Raw genomic sequence first — 15807 nt, 5'->3', positions numbered from 1 at the left:
TCCACCTACTTTCATTATTTTGTCATTCTTCATGTGAAGTTTCCTCTTGTAGAGCTATTGATAGAAGCCGGGAGTGAGCCTATTTCACCTCAGCTAGTCGGTGGACTGATATTCCTAAATTGTGTGGTGACAAATGCAATGATATTACTAACAGTCTATTCAATTTCCGAGGTAGTTATTGTGGCTTAACATTGTGAGGTTAGATATATTCTAGTAATGCTCAACCTGAGTAAACCGTTGAGAAATATATTCAGCTCAATTACAGCAGCATGAAACAAAATTTTGACTAGTAAATCTGCATTTTATTTCCTTAAATGGGAACGTAAAGCTTTTCAGAGTTTGTCTTGCTGTAAAGCTAGGGAATACTGATGTGGTTCCTATAGGAGAAGGGTATATAGCAAACCCTACAAGTACTCGGGTTTTTCTCTTTGTTAGGATCTTGTGGCGTATTCGATGAATTTGCTAGCTCTGGCTTGGATTTGTCGAATTATGATTGTGAGATACTTTTTGAAGTGTTAAGATGCATTAGTAGTATCAATCAGAAACTTGGCAGGTCTTCTTTGGCAATTTTCTAAGAAAATCTTGTTGGTGTGCCAATGATTTCGTTCGAAGAAGTCGTCCCTCGCTTGCTGAAGATATTGGAAACTGGATATAGTTCGTCAGTAGCAGCAATCCATGTATCACAACTTGGAGTTGATACTGCCTGGAAGAAGGAATTAACAGATCACAAAAATCAGAAAATTCTCAACTGAGATGCTCTTATCTCTTCATTCTCTATGCAATAAAGCTGGCAAGTGGAGCAAAGTTCTGAATGTGATAGAAAATTATCTAAAGTTCCTTGTTCCGTGTAAAAGCATACAAAGATTGGATTCACAATTGAATATTAATATCAATACATGCATTGTGGTTCAGTCTACATCTCAAGTTGCAAAAATGATGTTCAAGTCTGCCTTGGACATAATTTTGCTATTACGCTATTTGATAAACATCAACGGACAGGTACTAGTTTCCCTTCCACAAGTTCGCAAGTACAGCTAATGCTAACAAGGAGTGACATTATTTTAAGTTTATATGCATTAAGTATTTGTCAAGGTTCCTGCAGCTGTATAGAAACTGAGAGGAAGCTTATATACTTTACCAACTTGAGGATTGCTGCACTTGAAATGTCAACATTTTCTCCATTGCAGATCCAAATGGCACAAGATGATATCTCCAGGATACAACTAGAATTAGTTCCAATGATTCAAGAAATTCTTATGGAGTGGCCCATTCTACATTTCCTGGGAACTAGAACATCCAGATCACCACCCCTAGAAGATTTCAGTTCTCAACTTTCATCATTGCATATTGGTAAGCTAGGATGTTTATTTTCTCTGAACTCTTACCCTTTTGCTTTTGCTGACAATAACTTCAAGCTAGACTACTATTCTAATTTTGTAAGAGGTCAAACTTGTGAAAAGGTTAAACCTTTGAGAGATGGACACACTCGAGTATGAACGAGTGGAGACGAAGGAGATCTTTATCTCGGTTGATGACCGAGTGAGAGGAAGAGAATGAGGCACTCTCGGCTATAACCGAGAGGTGTATGTCAACTCTCGGTGAGGCCGAGAGTGATGAAGCTCGGGTATAACCGAGAGAGAGAGAGATGAGCTGAGCTCTCGGTTATAACCGAGGGATGATGATGACAATCTCGGTTGAAGCCGAGAGATGAAGATGATGAGCTTGTTGTTGTTGTTGTGTGAGAGAGATAGAGAGATAGGTAAATACCTTGCTTTATTACACTACAACTTGTTAATTACATTGTGTATGATCTCCTTATATAGGTTTACATGATGAAGAGTTTTAAGTTACCAAAACTTATCTAAAACTAAAACTAATCCTAAACTAATCTAAATTACAATCCTAATACCTAAGGAATCCTAGTTGTAGTAGGACTCCTATTCGGACCAAGTCCACTCGGTTTGGCCGAGTGGAGTGGACCTTCCAACACTCCCCCTCAAGTTAGAGCGGGAATGGAAGTAACGCCTAACTTGCCAATAATGTTCTTGAACGGTTCTGCCCCAAGTGGCTTTGTGAAGATATCCGCTAACTGATTTTCTGTACTGGTGAAGCGTGTGGCAATGACGTTGTCTTTAATCTTTTCACGAACGATGTGGCAATCTATCTCAATGTGTTTTGTACGTTCGTGGAAGACGGGATTATCAGCAATATGGAGGGCGGCCCGATTGTCACAGTAAACTGTCATCGGGTCAGAGTGATTGATTCCAAAATCAAGTAGTAAATACTTGAGCCATTGTAATTCACATGTGAGGATGGCTAAAGCTCGATATTCTGCTTCTGCCGAAGATTTTGCAACTGTAGGTTGCTTCTTTGATTTCCAGGAGAGAGGGCTGGATCCCAACATTGTGAAATACCCAGTAGTAGATCTACGGGTTGAAGGACAGCCTGCCCAATCCGAATCACAGTATCCTGTAATATGGAGAGAGCTGTCTGCGGATAAGAAGACTCCTTTATCAAGAGTACCCTTTAAGTATCGTAGAACGCGATGAGCTGCGTCTAAGTGTACTTGGCTGGGTGTTTGCATGAACTGTGAGAGGTTGTTTACGGCAAAGGTGATATCCGGCCGTGTAACCGTTAAGTAAAGTAATCTGCCTATGAGACGGCGGTAAACTGACGGGTCTGGTAAAGGTGTACCGTCAGTTGGACTGAGACGTAATTTTTGTTCCATGGGAAACTCAGAAGGACGTGCAGCGGTGAGTCCAGAATCTTTTAAAATATCAAGAGCATATTTTCTTTGACATAAAAATATGCCTTGTGATGAGCGAGATACTTCGATACCAAGGAAGTATTGTAGGCGGCCTAGATCCTTTAGTGAAAAGGCTTTATTTAGAAATATTTTTAACTGGGAAATAGCATGATCATTATTTCCCGTGATAATTATGTCGTCTACGTAGACGAGGACATAGATTTGAGTGGAGTGAGATCTAAAAGTAAAGAGAGAATAGTCACTTTTAGACTGAGAAAAACCACGTTCGATGAGAACGGAGGAAAATTTTGAAAACCATTGTCGAGAGGCCTGTTTGAGATCATAGAGAGATTTATGGAGACGACATACTTTAGACTCCCCCTGAGATGAAAAACCGGGGGGTAATTTCATGTAAACTTCTTCATGAAGGTCGCCTTGAAGAAAGGCGTTATTGACATCCAATTGATGGAGAGTCCACCCTTTAATGGCGGCAAGAGAGAGAAGGACACGAACAGTTACTAACTTAGCAACTGGAGCAAAAGTGTCATTATAGTCTAACCCTTCGATTTGGGTATAGCCTTTGGCTACTAGACGGGCTTTGTATCGCTCTATCGATCCATAGGATTTGAATTTAATTTTATACACCCATTTGCAACCGATGGGCTTTTTGCCGGGTGGTAAATTGGTGATTGTCCAAGTTTTATTTTCTTCCAAGGCTGAAATTTCCTTGGCCATGGCCTCCTTCCAATGGGGGGACTTCATTGCTTAAGTGAAGGAGGTTGGTTCGGTAGATGATAAAACCGAAGAAAGAAATTGTTGATGAGAGTTTGTAAACGAGTTAATGGAAAAGTAGTTTTCAAGAGGATATTTAACAATGTTAGTATTTGAACACACATAGTCATCAAGGTGACTAGGCGGGCGGCGAGACCGAACCGGTCGGCCGGAATCGGCAACGACGGAGTCGGAGCTCCGGACGTCGGATGGAGGAATCGGCAATGAAGGGTCACTGCTCGGTGGTGTAGATAAATTTTCTGGAGGCACACCAGTACCCGTGTCCTCATCGGGAGTCTCTGGAGGCACCCCTGATGGGGGAGACGGTCCTGTGTGAACAGGACCAGTAGTCGGGTCATCGGGGGTGTCTGAAGGCACCCCCTGTCCCGAATCCAGACCTGCCGGAACAGCAACAGCAGGTTCATCGGTGAACCTGCTGCTGTCCGGCGGTGATGTTGATGGGGTCTTATCGGTTGCCGGAAAGTCGAACGTGTCGTCGTCGTCGATGGAGATGAAAGGTCTCGGACGCGAGCTAGTGGGTTCGTTCGTCGGCTCGGATGACATTGGGAAACGATTTTCAAAAAAGGTCACATCACGAGAAATATATATACGTCGTGTGGAGATATCATAAATTCGATAACCCTTTTGTCCATTAGGATAACCAAGGAAGATGCCGGCGGAGGAACGAGCATCCATCTTGGTTTTGACCAAAGGGATTCGGGCATAACAAAGACAACCGAATACACGTAAGTGTGAAAGATTCGGAGGAGAACCCATGAGGACTTCATGAGGTGATTTGCCATTAAGGATAGGTGTAGGTAACTTGTTTATAAGATAGACGGCGGTTAGAACGCATTCTCCCCAAAAGTAAAGAGGGAGATGAGCTTGAAGACGTAAAGAACGTGCCACTTCAAGAATGTGACGATGTTTGCGCTCAACAACTCCGTTTTGTTGAGGTGTATAGGTACAACTACGTTGGTGGGAAATTCCTTTTTCAAGAAACCAATGTTGTAAAGAATTATTCATAAATTCGGAACTGTTATCCGATCGAATTGTTTTAATTTTGCAATTGAATTGCGTATTAACGTAATTAGAAAAATTCATAATTAACGTATTTGAGTCCGATTTGGAACTCATGAGAAATATCCAAGTGCAACGTGAAAAGTCGTCAACGAGGGTTAAAAAATAACGACACCCGGAGGTGGAGGGAACCGGAAAGGGACCCCATAAATCCATATGTACTATGTCAAAAATACGTGAGGAAGTAGTAGTACTATTTGGAAAAGGTAAGCGACTTTGTTTAGAAAGGGGACATAATTCGCACGGTACTTTATTTGATAAAAAATTAAAATTCATACATGGAAGTCTAGAATTAAAATATTGAAAACGGGAAAAAGAAGGATGGCCAAGACGGCAATGCCATAAAACAAAAGACTCATGACTAGAATTATCTCTAACTAGATTTGAAACTGAAAGGATGGGACGCTCCGTGCGAAGGAAATAAAGGTCGTCATGAAGACTACCATGCCCAATCTCCGTCTTCGTTTTTCGGTCCTGAAAAAGACACAAATCACGGTAAAAAAGGACGGTACAACGAAGTGATTTAGAAATCTGAGATATAGATATGAGATTAAATTGAAAAGAAGGGATGTGAAGAACATCCTTTAAATAAAATCTATTTGAAAAATAGATGGTACCAATATGATCAACCTTGACTCGGGAGTCATCCGGTAATCGGACGTATAAATCCGGTGGTGCAAGGGAATAAGAAGAGAATCTTGAAAGATGAGAACAAATATGTTTAGCCGCTCCCGAATCAATAACCCAAGGAGGATGAGAAGAAGAAGAGTACTTACCGGTGAGATTGATGAAGGGATCTTTGGTGGTGCCTGTAGAATTGTCGGTTGTTTGCCTATTTCTGTCCAATAGAGCTAAAATACCTTGATATTGCTCATTGGTAAAAGATGACGCTGCAGGCACCCCCGAATTGTTCATGACCGAACCGTTTATATGGTTCATGGCCGAACCATTATGGTTCACGGCCGAACCATTATTTTCCATAACCGAGGCTGTCACGGCATCTTGTCGTGTTCGGTTTCTTCCACGTTGACCATAGTTGGGTGGATACCCATGTAATTTGTAGCATGACGAAACATCATGTCCATGAATTTTGCAATTTTCGCAAAAAGGTCGAGGACGTTTAGTACGTTGTTTATCGGAACCGTTGAATCGGTTATTCGAGTAATCGTTAGAACCAACGGCAAGGGCAGCAGTGTTTGAGTCAACATTCATAGGAGTAATGAGATTTTGTTGAACCTCTTCTTGCTTGATAAGTGAATGTATTCGAAGAATTGAAGGAAAAGGTTCAATCAATAAGATTTGACTCCGAATTGATGAGAATCGGTCATTAAGACCTTGAAGAAATTCCATGGCTCTATCTTGGTTAGTTCTTTCAACCAAAGAGCGACCATGTCCACATATACAGGGCTCGGTGATTAGCAAGGAATTGAGTTCATCTTGAAGAGCCTTGAGGTGTGTAAAATACGTAGAAACGTCTAAATTTCCTTGTTTGAGACAAGAAATAGCTCTCTTTAATTGAAAGATTTTAGGAGCATTGGTTTGATGAAACCTATCAAAGAGATTCTTCCATATATCGGATGCCGTTTCATCATATAAGATAGATGATCGGAGAGGTGGGTCTACCGAATTAATAAGCCAACTAGAAACGAGATCGTTACATCGTCCCCATTGTTCTAATTCATTAGGATCGGTGGGTTTATCGATGCTTCCATCTACGAAACCTAGTTTGCCCTTAGCCCTTAAAGCCTTTGACATTCCTCGAGACCATGAGGAGTAATTATCACCGGTTAGAAGTGGTGTAATAAGAATAGTAGTAGGAGAATCCGAATGGTGAACATCAAACGGCCCACTATTTTGATTAGTGTGAATTTGAGAAGTTTCCGAAGTTTCGGGAGTAGTCATGATTCAAGAAAAAAAAAAAATTGAAGGCTCTTATACCATGTGAAAAGGTTAAACCTTTGAGAGATGGACACACTCGAGTATGAACGAGTGGAGACGAAGGAGATCTTTATCTCGGTTGATGACCGAGTGAGAGGAAGAGAATGAGGCACTCTCGGCTATAACCGAGAGGTGTATGTCAACTCTCGGTGAGGCCGAGAGTGATGAAGCTCGGGTATAACCGAGAGAGAGAGAGAGATGAGCTGAGCTCTCGGTTATAACCGAGGGATGATGATGACAATCTCGGTTGAAGCCGAGAGATGAAGATGATGAGCTTGTTGTTGTTGTTGTGTGAGAGAGATAGAGAGATAGGTAAATACCTTGCTTTATTACACTACAACTTGTTAATTACATTGTGTATGATCTCCTTATATAGGTTTACATGATGAAGAGTTTTAAGTTACCAAAACTTATCTAAAACTAAAACTAATCCTAAACTAATCTAAATTACAATCCTAATACCTAAGGAATCCTTGTTGTAGTAGGACTCCTATTCGGACCAAGTCCACTCGGTTTGGCCGAGTGGAGTGGACCTTCCAACAAAACTGACCGCCAGACACAAACTAATAGAAGTTATATCCGACTACAAGCATGACTTATGCAGTTTGTGCCATGCTTTTAAATTTTAAATGTCTTGGTTAGATTTTGCTGAAGGAACCTTTACTGTTTGTTTTAGTATATAACTAACTATATGTAGGTTATTTCATGTACACTGGGTGTGTCAGAATAGATAGAAAGGCTTTCTCTTCGTCTGATTGGAACTTCTTGGCTTTTCAACCAACTAATAACATTACATTTTAAACATAATTTTAGCTTGTTACAGCCATAACTGTGCTCTTTTACGTGGTGTCATGCTGTGACTGAACCATTCATGGTTATGAAAAGCTATGCTCGAAAAGTCGAAATCGGGACTAGTCAGCCGTCCCGGGCCTAGCTACCAGGCGGGATGACAACGGGACCAGTCGGATTTAATCTGTTTGGGCCTAGCTCCCCAAACAGAGAATGCTTCATCTTTCTACAAAATTGGACTTACTCCCACTTATCTAATCTGGTACTTCTTCTACTTTTACTCTTCATCCCTTTCAAAACATTGGCAATCTGTATGAAGCACCAACAATTGCGCATATCAGTACAAATTCGAATTTCAACTCATCCCAATATTAAATGGTTAATGTTTATGTGATTACTTGCCTCCCCAAGTCAATTTTTTTTTATGTCTATTTGATCAGTAAGCTATATTATTTCACTATTGAGTTTATCCAATTAAATGTGACTCTAGATTTACTTAGAAATGCTATAATGAACCATCCTAGTAGTATTTGATTAATGAATCAAAAAACCATTTTCAATAGAGCTAATTTTACTAATTCACTTTTTTATGGTTGTTCTGATACTTGACATTGAATGAAACCATTTGACAGGAGAATTCACAAGAGTCTACCCCATGTACTGGAATTGATGGAATTCAGAAGAATTCTCAAAGACTGGGCTTCGTCTAATTTTCCAGGATTCTCTGAGCCCATTCGCTTTTATATGCAAAAAATGAGGTCTGCGATGCACCACCCAATGTTTTCTAGTTGATGAATTTTTGTTTGTCAACATTGTTAATCTTTGATGTCTTCACTTTTCAGATTATTGGTAGTACTATTGGACATCCGTTTCTTCTTTGTATACTTACAGTCTCCGGAAGGGCTTTTCTTTTTAAGTTGGAAACCTTCTTTTTTATGCATCCTGCTCTATATTCCCACAAAATGAGCTTATGGAGTATGATTTGAGTACTCATACACAATCTGGAACAATAACTTCTGTAACTGCAACTATGGGATGTTTGGTTGTTGGGCGACATGATGGCTCAATTGGGTCGTACAAATTTGACGTAGTTGATCAAACCGAACCAGGTATGTCGTCCTATTTTTGTTTATATCTAGGAGAACATGTTGGTTTCAAGCGATGAATGGTTCTCTCTCATATTTTAGACCATTATACTTGGTCACCTTTTAGACTGTAAAACCTGTTACCACATAATTGATAGTTTGATTTAAGAATTTTGCTGATGGGCGAATTTTGAATAACTTGACACATTTTAAACGTTCCAAAAGTAATTAAATAATTGGAACACCATATACTGATTCCCATTTATGAGCCCTGATCTGTCAGTGTGATGTTGTATCAGTGGAGTGCCCAAGATATATCAGGCATAGTAAACTTACTTCTGATTGTGAAGTATAAGTATGTACAACCTTCCAGTGTCCTAGCTCCTACCAATGCTCAGTCTGTTTGTAGGGAGGCTTGTTCAATGAACAAACTTATATTGTTGCAATTTTAGTATTGAAATCTGCCGTTACTACTACTGCCTAGAAGATATTAAGTCAGTTGGCCAACTAAATGTATCCTCCAACAACAAGAGATTATAACAAATGATTCTTGAAGGATCCGCCTACACTTTTTTTTTTCTCTTGCATCCCCTGAGAAACAACCGTGGTTTTCTGTTTGCATTTGTAAACTCAGTCCAAGTTTTGTCTTGAGCCCAAGAAACAACAATTATACCATATCTTAGTCTATACTAATATACTATCTGGTGTCTTGTGGAGCCATGTCTATGTTGGAGCTGAATAAATCATGTTCTTGGAGAATATTATGTTGTTAAATTTGTGGGCCTATAGAAGATTCTATTTTATTTCATCATTGATGACATGTATTTGAATGTTCAAAAGTTGGATTGCTAGGACGTCACCATAATGTAAGCCATAGGGAAACAAATTGTGGATGGAGTATGTTCTCCAGCTAGGGGTGCACATTTAGTATCCGAACCGACCAAACCAATCCGATCGAAACAGAATGGGCGGTTTGGGGACCTATCCAATAATTATCCGGATTGGTTCTGACACTAAAAGGTCAAAACCGAGGAGTATGAAACTTTTGTCCAGTTGTACGCCATCATTCCATATGTTTTGAATCTTCACTTGTCTAAAAGAGGTATTTTTACCATAAATCAATAATCACTTCGTAGGTAATGGAGAGCTTGGAGCATGCAATGAAGTGGAATGCCTCAATTATCGTTGAGTACTTGGGAGCATGCAATGACTGATCCTAGAGCTGATGGACTTGTTGTGTCAACATGTATCCAGGAAAGTCTTGAAGATGCTGGTGTGTCATCAGAGGAGGAACTTATCTCTTTTCCTTCCATTACTTGTCTTTTTTGAACTTCCCGACTCTTCTTTTTCTTGGATGCACTTCATTCCTTAATCCTAGACACTCTTATGCCAACAAAGGCTGTGATCGTTTGCCAGAAAGAAAAATACTTTAACTAATCTCTAGTTGATGATAGCCATTTAGTAACACTGCAGGGCGATATCTTGAACCTGGTGGACTAATTTCTCTTTATAGGCACAAAGTGCTTTTGCTGTGTTAATCGACTGAACCAACAAAATATTGTACCAAATAGACTTACTAGCAGTTGCGCTGACACATTTTTTATTCGTGGATTGGAAAGTGGAGGTTGGGGATCAGTGGACGGTGAAACAGGTTCAAAAACAGGATGAGGAACAACTACATTTTCACTAGGAATTGTAGCTAAAGAGTTACACTCTTTCGAAAAATAAGGAACATGTTCAAAAAATGAAACATCTGCACTAACAAAATGTTTTCTCAATGTAGGACTATAACACCTATAACCTTTTTGAGTACGAGAATACCCCAAGAAAATACATTTATATGCACGAGGATCCAGTTTATCACGACCAGGACTCATATTATGAACAAAACAGACACAACCAAAAACTTTAGGAGGAATGGAAAACATCTCATCATTCGGAAATAAAAGTTGAAAGGGAGATTTACCTTGCAACACACGAGAAGGCATACGGTTTGAAAGATAAACTGCAGTCATAACAGCATCTCCCCAGTAAAGTTTTGGAACATTCATCTGCAGTAAAAGAGCACGAGCAATAGCAATAATGGGACCATTCTTTCGTTCTGCTCGACCATTTTGTTGTGGTGTAGCTACACAAGAAGTTTGGTGAATTATTCCCTTCGATTTTAAGAATTGGGACAATTCACCACATTTGTATTCTTGTGCATTGTCAGAACGAAAGACTAACACTTTAGCATCAAACTGATTTGTTATTTCAGCATAAAAGGATTGGAAAATAGTAAACAATTGAGAACGATCACTTAAAATATATAGCCAAGTCATTCGAGAATAATCATCAATAAAGGTAACAAAATATTTAGCCCCACAAAAGCCAGTTGTCCTACTAGGACCCCAAATATCAGAATGTATGAGTTCAAAAGGTCGAAGTCTATGACTATTAGGTCGAGGAGAGTAACTTGATCTATGATGTTTACTGAGTTCACAGGTTTCACAATCAAGAGAAGAGAAAGGTGGTAAATCAGGAACCAAAAGACGTAAATTGTCAGCTGAAGGATGCCCTAATCTGCAATGCCATTGAAAAGGAACAAAAGAGGTGTGCAAAGCAGTTGACTCAATCGGTTGGAAATAGTAGAGACCATTCTTCTCAAATCCTCCACCAATCGTCTTCTTCGTCTTTAGATCCTGAAAAACACAATATTCAGGATAGAAGGTTACAGAACATTGAAGTAGTTTGGTAAGTTTACTAACGGATAAGAGACTAACAGGAAATTGAGGTATATATAGAACAGTAGAGAGATTGATTTTAGAGGAGGGGAAAACGGCTCCAATACCACTAACTTGTGATTTGGTGCCGTCAGCCAACGTAACAAAGGAAGGAGTTATATTGGTTTTGAGGTTTTGTAAAAGGGTAGGATTACCTGTCATGTGATCAGATGCACCCGAATCGATTACCCATGGAGTAGAAGAAATAGACTGAGGACAAGTGTTACCTGAGGCCAAGAGAGCAGCAACAGAAGAGGATGGAGAGGGATCAAGCACGCGCATCTTTTCAATCATAGACTCGTATTCCTCTCTAGAGAGAGTTACTTGATCGGAACTAGCCTCAATAACTTTGAAATTACCCTCTTCAGTAGTGGCATGATTAGCCCATACTGGTTTTCCATGTAATGCCCAACAATAATCAACAGTGTGGTTCTTACGACCACAGTTGGTGCAATGTTTGAGGCCTCGCCCTCGACCACGACCTGCAGACGGAGCACGAATTGTCGTCCGTCCAGGTGTTGAGGATCCACCTTGTTTTCCACGAGCATAACTAGTTTGTTCAACAGAGGATACCAAGGCATCACGGTCAGATCTAATAGTGGGCTCCTGACGAATAACACGTTGAATACGAGCAAATGCCTCACTAGCTGTAGGTATATCCTTATCTGACAGAATTCGTGAGCCAATATGAGCTAAGTTAGGACTTAGTCCTGACAAGAATTTGGAGACTCGAAATTCTTCGCGTTGCCTTCGTTGAGTCTCAATGTCATTGGTGAGAGGTTGATAAACATTTAACTCCTCCCACAAGCCCTTAAGTTCAGAAAAATACTCACCAACTGATCTTTCACCTTGCTCAATGGTGAAGATACTTTGAAATAGTTCATATGTACGAGTGATGTTTTTATCTGATGAGTACGATTCTTTGAGACTATCCCAAATTTCCTTTGCCGAGTTCAAGCAATTTACGGTTTCAAATATCTCCTTCTCCAAACTATTCCATAACCACGTCATAATCTGAGCATCATCTTCTTCCCACAACTCTAGTTCCTTCGAATCAATTGGTGGGGTCGATGAAATATGCGACCACTTTCTACGAGCTTTAAGAAACACACTAATAGCCTTTGACCATTGAAGGTAATTGTGACCATTAAGTTTTACGGCAATCATCGATCCATAAAGTATCGGTCCCGATTTTTCATCCATTATAAAGTGACCAAGTAACAAGGTATACTAACAATATGATGACTTTGAGTTCAACTAACAAGCAAGTAAAGTAGATTCAAATCACACTTGATATCACTTATGAAACAGCAGGTCCAGCAGCAACAAAATAGTAGTTTGAAGCCCAAATTGAGTGCAAACAGCAGGTTACTTAAGTGCAAACAGCAAATAGAACAAAGGGTAAACCCTAACAACCCTAAATCAAGTGGAATCCTAGTAAATCCAAGCAAAAACGAGCTGAAATATGGCAGATTTTGCCAAAAAACGAGTGGGATCTAGAGAGAGAAAGTCTAATGTTTTTGAAACCCTAAATAAGAGATATAAAGAGAGAAAAACGAGATTACCAAGTGTAGATTCACTTCATTTGTTGCTCTGATACCATGTTGTAGATCTAGATTTAAAGAAGAAGTGAGGAAAAGTAGAACTCTTTCATTATCATGTTCTAACTAGTTTCTTACAAGAGAAAATACCCTAGATAAATGGAAACATTCTACATTGACTATATTACCCCTTACTAAACTATATATGTACATATATATATACATAAGTCATAACACCAACATACTCTATTTTAAACTTTTTAGTCTTTGACTTGATAACCATTTTTAGGAAATGAGAAACAACTAAAACTCTGTAATTCCATATTTCTTATCTTGTTTTATCTATTTAAAGACAAAGTGTGTTTTTCTTAGGTTAACTATATAAATGCACATGCAACTTCCACCCTTGCTCGAGATTTGGCTGAGGTGAATGCTCTAAAGAAGGTGTCCAAGGACTCTTCAAACATCAAAATCAATGCAACCACGTTGAATTTACCGATCTGTCTCTCTCTTTTCACACACACACATCCAAAGGGTCTCCAAAGCATAATGAAAAAAAATGTTGAATATGAGGGGTAAATGAAAAACTCAAAGAAAATGTAGGCAATCCATCAAATAGAAGAATTTGAAAGAACAAAATTCGGTAAAGAAAATGGAGAGAATATATATGCATATGTATGTATATATGCGTACTTAAACTAAAAAGTGTTGTGATTAAGCTTTAGTTCTCAAGTGCGGAGCTTCTAACTTCTAAGTGTAGTGAGTCTCCTAAGGTCGTCTTAGCTTCCGAGCCAAGTTTGGGTCTTTCAACGTGTAAAAGTTTCGTACTTAGTACAGTAGTCTAACTAGGCCCAAAGAATGACATGGGATGCACACGTTAAGCGGTGAATAGTGAATTAAGAATTTCATCTCAAGTCTTAACAACCCATGTTATACAATGATGATAAACTACAAAAGGTTTTTCTTTTTACAGACCTTGTGTTCTTAAATTGAAATGGGATTAGTGGCAGCTAAAAGAGACGGAACATAGCTCAAACTGAGGTAATTTGATTAGTGATACCCATGAAAGGAATCATGGATTTCAGAATGACAGATTCAAAATCTCATAGCAAGTAGGAACTTGGCTTCTGAAGAGAAGAAAAGCCTCACTATACATCTCTTGCACTTGAAATCCCATTGACACCAGTATAGGACAGTAGTTAGGTGTGTCCTCTTATACATGTTTCTGTGTCTGCTTTCTATTTGTGCTCTTTAGTGTAAGTTGTTGGTGTGGGACTATAAAAGCTTCCTCTGATGGTGTCCTGGCATGAGGAGTTTTAAGGCCCAATGCTTCTCTTACTAGGCTTACGTTAGGTAAGAAGATAACTCAGGCAGGTCATAACCGTAAGCCCAAGTCCGAAGTATTTAACTAGCCTTTGGGGGTTAAGCTCAGTAATGCCGGTGAAGGTATTGAAATTGCACTAGGCAAGGAGCTAGAAACTGGAGTCTCGAGATAGACTCCACCACTTCGGTAGATCTTATACGAGTCACCCTTGTAAGCGACTTGGTCATAGACCTTCTTGATCGTCAATTGACCCCGTCTAGGTAAGTACAGTTAACACTGGACTCACCCTCTTATTTTTATCTCTCTTGGCTCTAACCTCTTTAGTAGAGGGATTGTGAGACAAAGCTAATTCGTTAGGCTACAAATACATCGTTAGCATTGCAGGTGAGTAGAGCTCTAGGTCGATACATGTTTACTCACTCTAGCATTTTTGAAGCGGTATAAGAACAAAACAAAATCCAAAAAGAAAAATACTATATTAAACCTGAAGCAACTGACTTACATTACTGATAATAATAATAATACTTCATGACTGAAATTTTTATTTTAGATATTAAAACATCATTTTAAGCGAATCTACCAGACGAAACCTTGACGACGTGTACTTCTTCTTTCTTGATTTCTTCAAACTTGGGTGAATAGAGAGTATCAGCAACATGAGTAGCAGTAGTAGTTTCAGTACACGTTTCCTTCTTCACAACACTTCCCTCTTCTTTCTTAGGTGCAGGCATTGGATTTGGAACTTCGATAACTTTCTTCGGAGTAGTAGTCAACCCACAAGCCGTGTGAGCCGAGGAACAACTCCTACCATACGAACAACCACTTCCCTTCTTCTCCATCTTAACTTAGATAATTAATTAGCACAAATGGTTAAAAGTTGCAGGTATGAGAGAACTAGGCTTGCTTTGCTTGATGGAGGAATCGGGTAGAGAATGAAGTGAATTTATATAGAGAGAAGCAAATAGAAGTTTACGAGTGCAATTAATACTCCTTGTTTAACAAACAACATTTACTGGCACTAGAAACGAAGAGTTGGATTCTGTTTATTCATTCATCTTCTGTTTTATCCAAAGCCTATCCAAATTATAGTACTATAAAAAGTGGTTGTGTTTGGTCAAGTGTTAATAATACAAGGGGTAACTGAAAAACAATGTTTTTTTTTTTGTAGGCAATCTAGAACACATAGGAATTTGAAGAACAAAATATCTTAAACGGTGAAAGGGAATATCAAGAGAATTTATATGTTTCATAATGCTTTTGAGAGGGGGAAACATGTTAGCAGGTACCCCTTAAGACGTACAAGCTAGAGATATGCTACACTCTGATACCTATTTGACAATTGGTATCAGAGCCTAGATGAGAGGCTAAAGAGATATTATCCTCTGATACCTATTTGACAATTGGTATCAGAGCCTGGATATCAGGCTATAGATTATATTGCTCTGATCCCCTATGAGAATTGCGATCGGAGCCTGAGTGACAAGTCACAATCAACATATAAAAGTTTCCACACTCAATACTCTAGCTATGGGGGAAACATAACATGAGTTGTGCACAAGTCACAATCAACGTGAGGGAACTCGGGCAGTCAGGTATGGGTCGTGGGAGTGATTTCGGTAAATCGGTTGTAGTACATGGGGGTTGCTGGTCGGAGTAGTAATAGTGGGTTTGCGATATTTGGTTACTTAGGGTAGGGTTTGCCGAAGTTTGGATGAGTAGGGGTTTGGGGATCGAATGGTTATATGCGGGTATGAGGGGGCTAGTGATGTTG

The 15807-nt window shown here is 39.4% G+C and overlaps 1 protein-coding gene across 1 annotated transcript; it reads right to left on the bottom strand.

Annotated features, from left to right (window-relative positions):
* Positions 1-4812: 4812 nt before the first annotated feature.
* LOC147569106 (uncharacterized) lies at positions 4813-7077 on the bottom strand. The gene is made up of 2 exons (XM_086655555.1): positions 5374-7077; positions 4813-5071 (listed from the first exon to the last, which is right to left on the bottom strand). The coding sequence occupies exons 1-2, from the start codon at positions 6497-6499 to the stop codon at positions 5037-5039; spliced, it is 1161 nt and encodes a 386-aa protein (XP_086511681.1). The 5' UTR covers positions 6500-7077; the 3' UTR covers positions 4813-5036.
* Between the last annotated feature and the right edge of the window lie 8730 nt (positions 7078-15807).

Source organism: Eschscholzia californica, unplaced genomic scaffold (assembly GCF_041429995.1).
Source record: "Eschscholzia californica isolate CP2 unplaced genomic scaffold, dmEscCali1.0.p SCAF_1, whole genome shotgun sequence".
NCBI lineage: Eukaryota > Viridiplantae > Streptophyta > Magnoliopsida > Ranunculales > Papaveraceae > Eschscholzia > Eschscholzia californica.
Note: the sequence above shows the minus strand (reverse complement) of the source record. Positions and strands in the feature narration are given on the sequence as shown.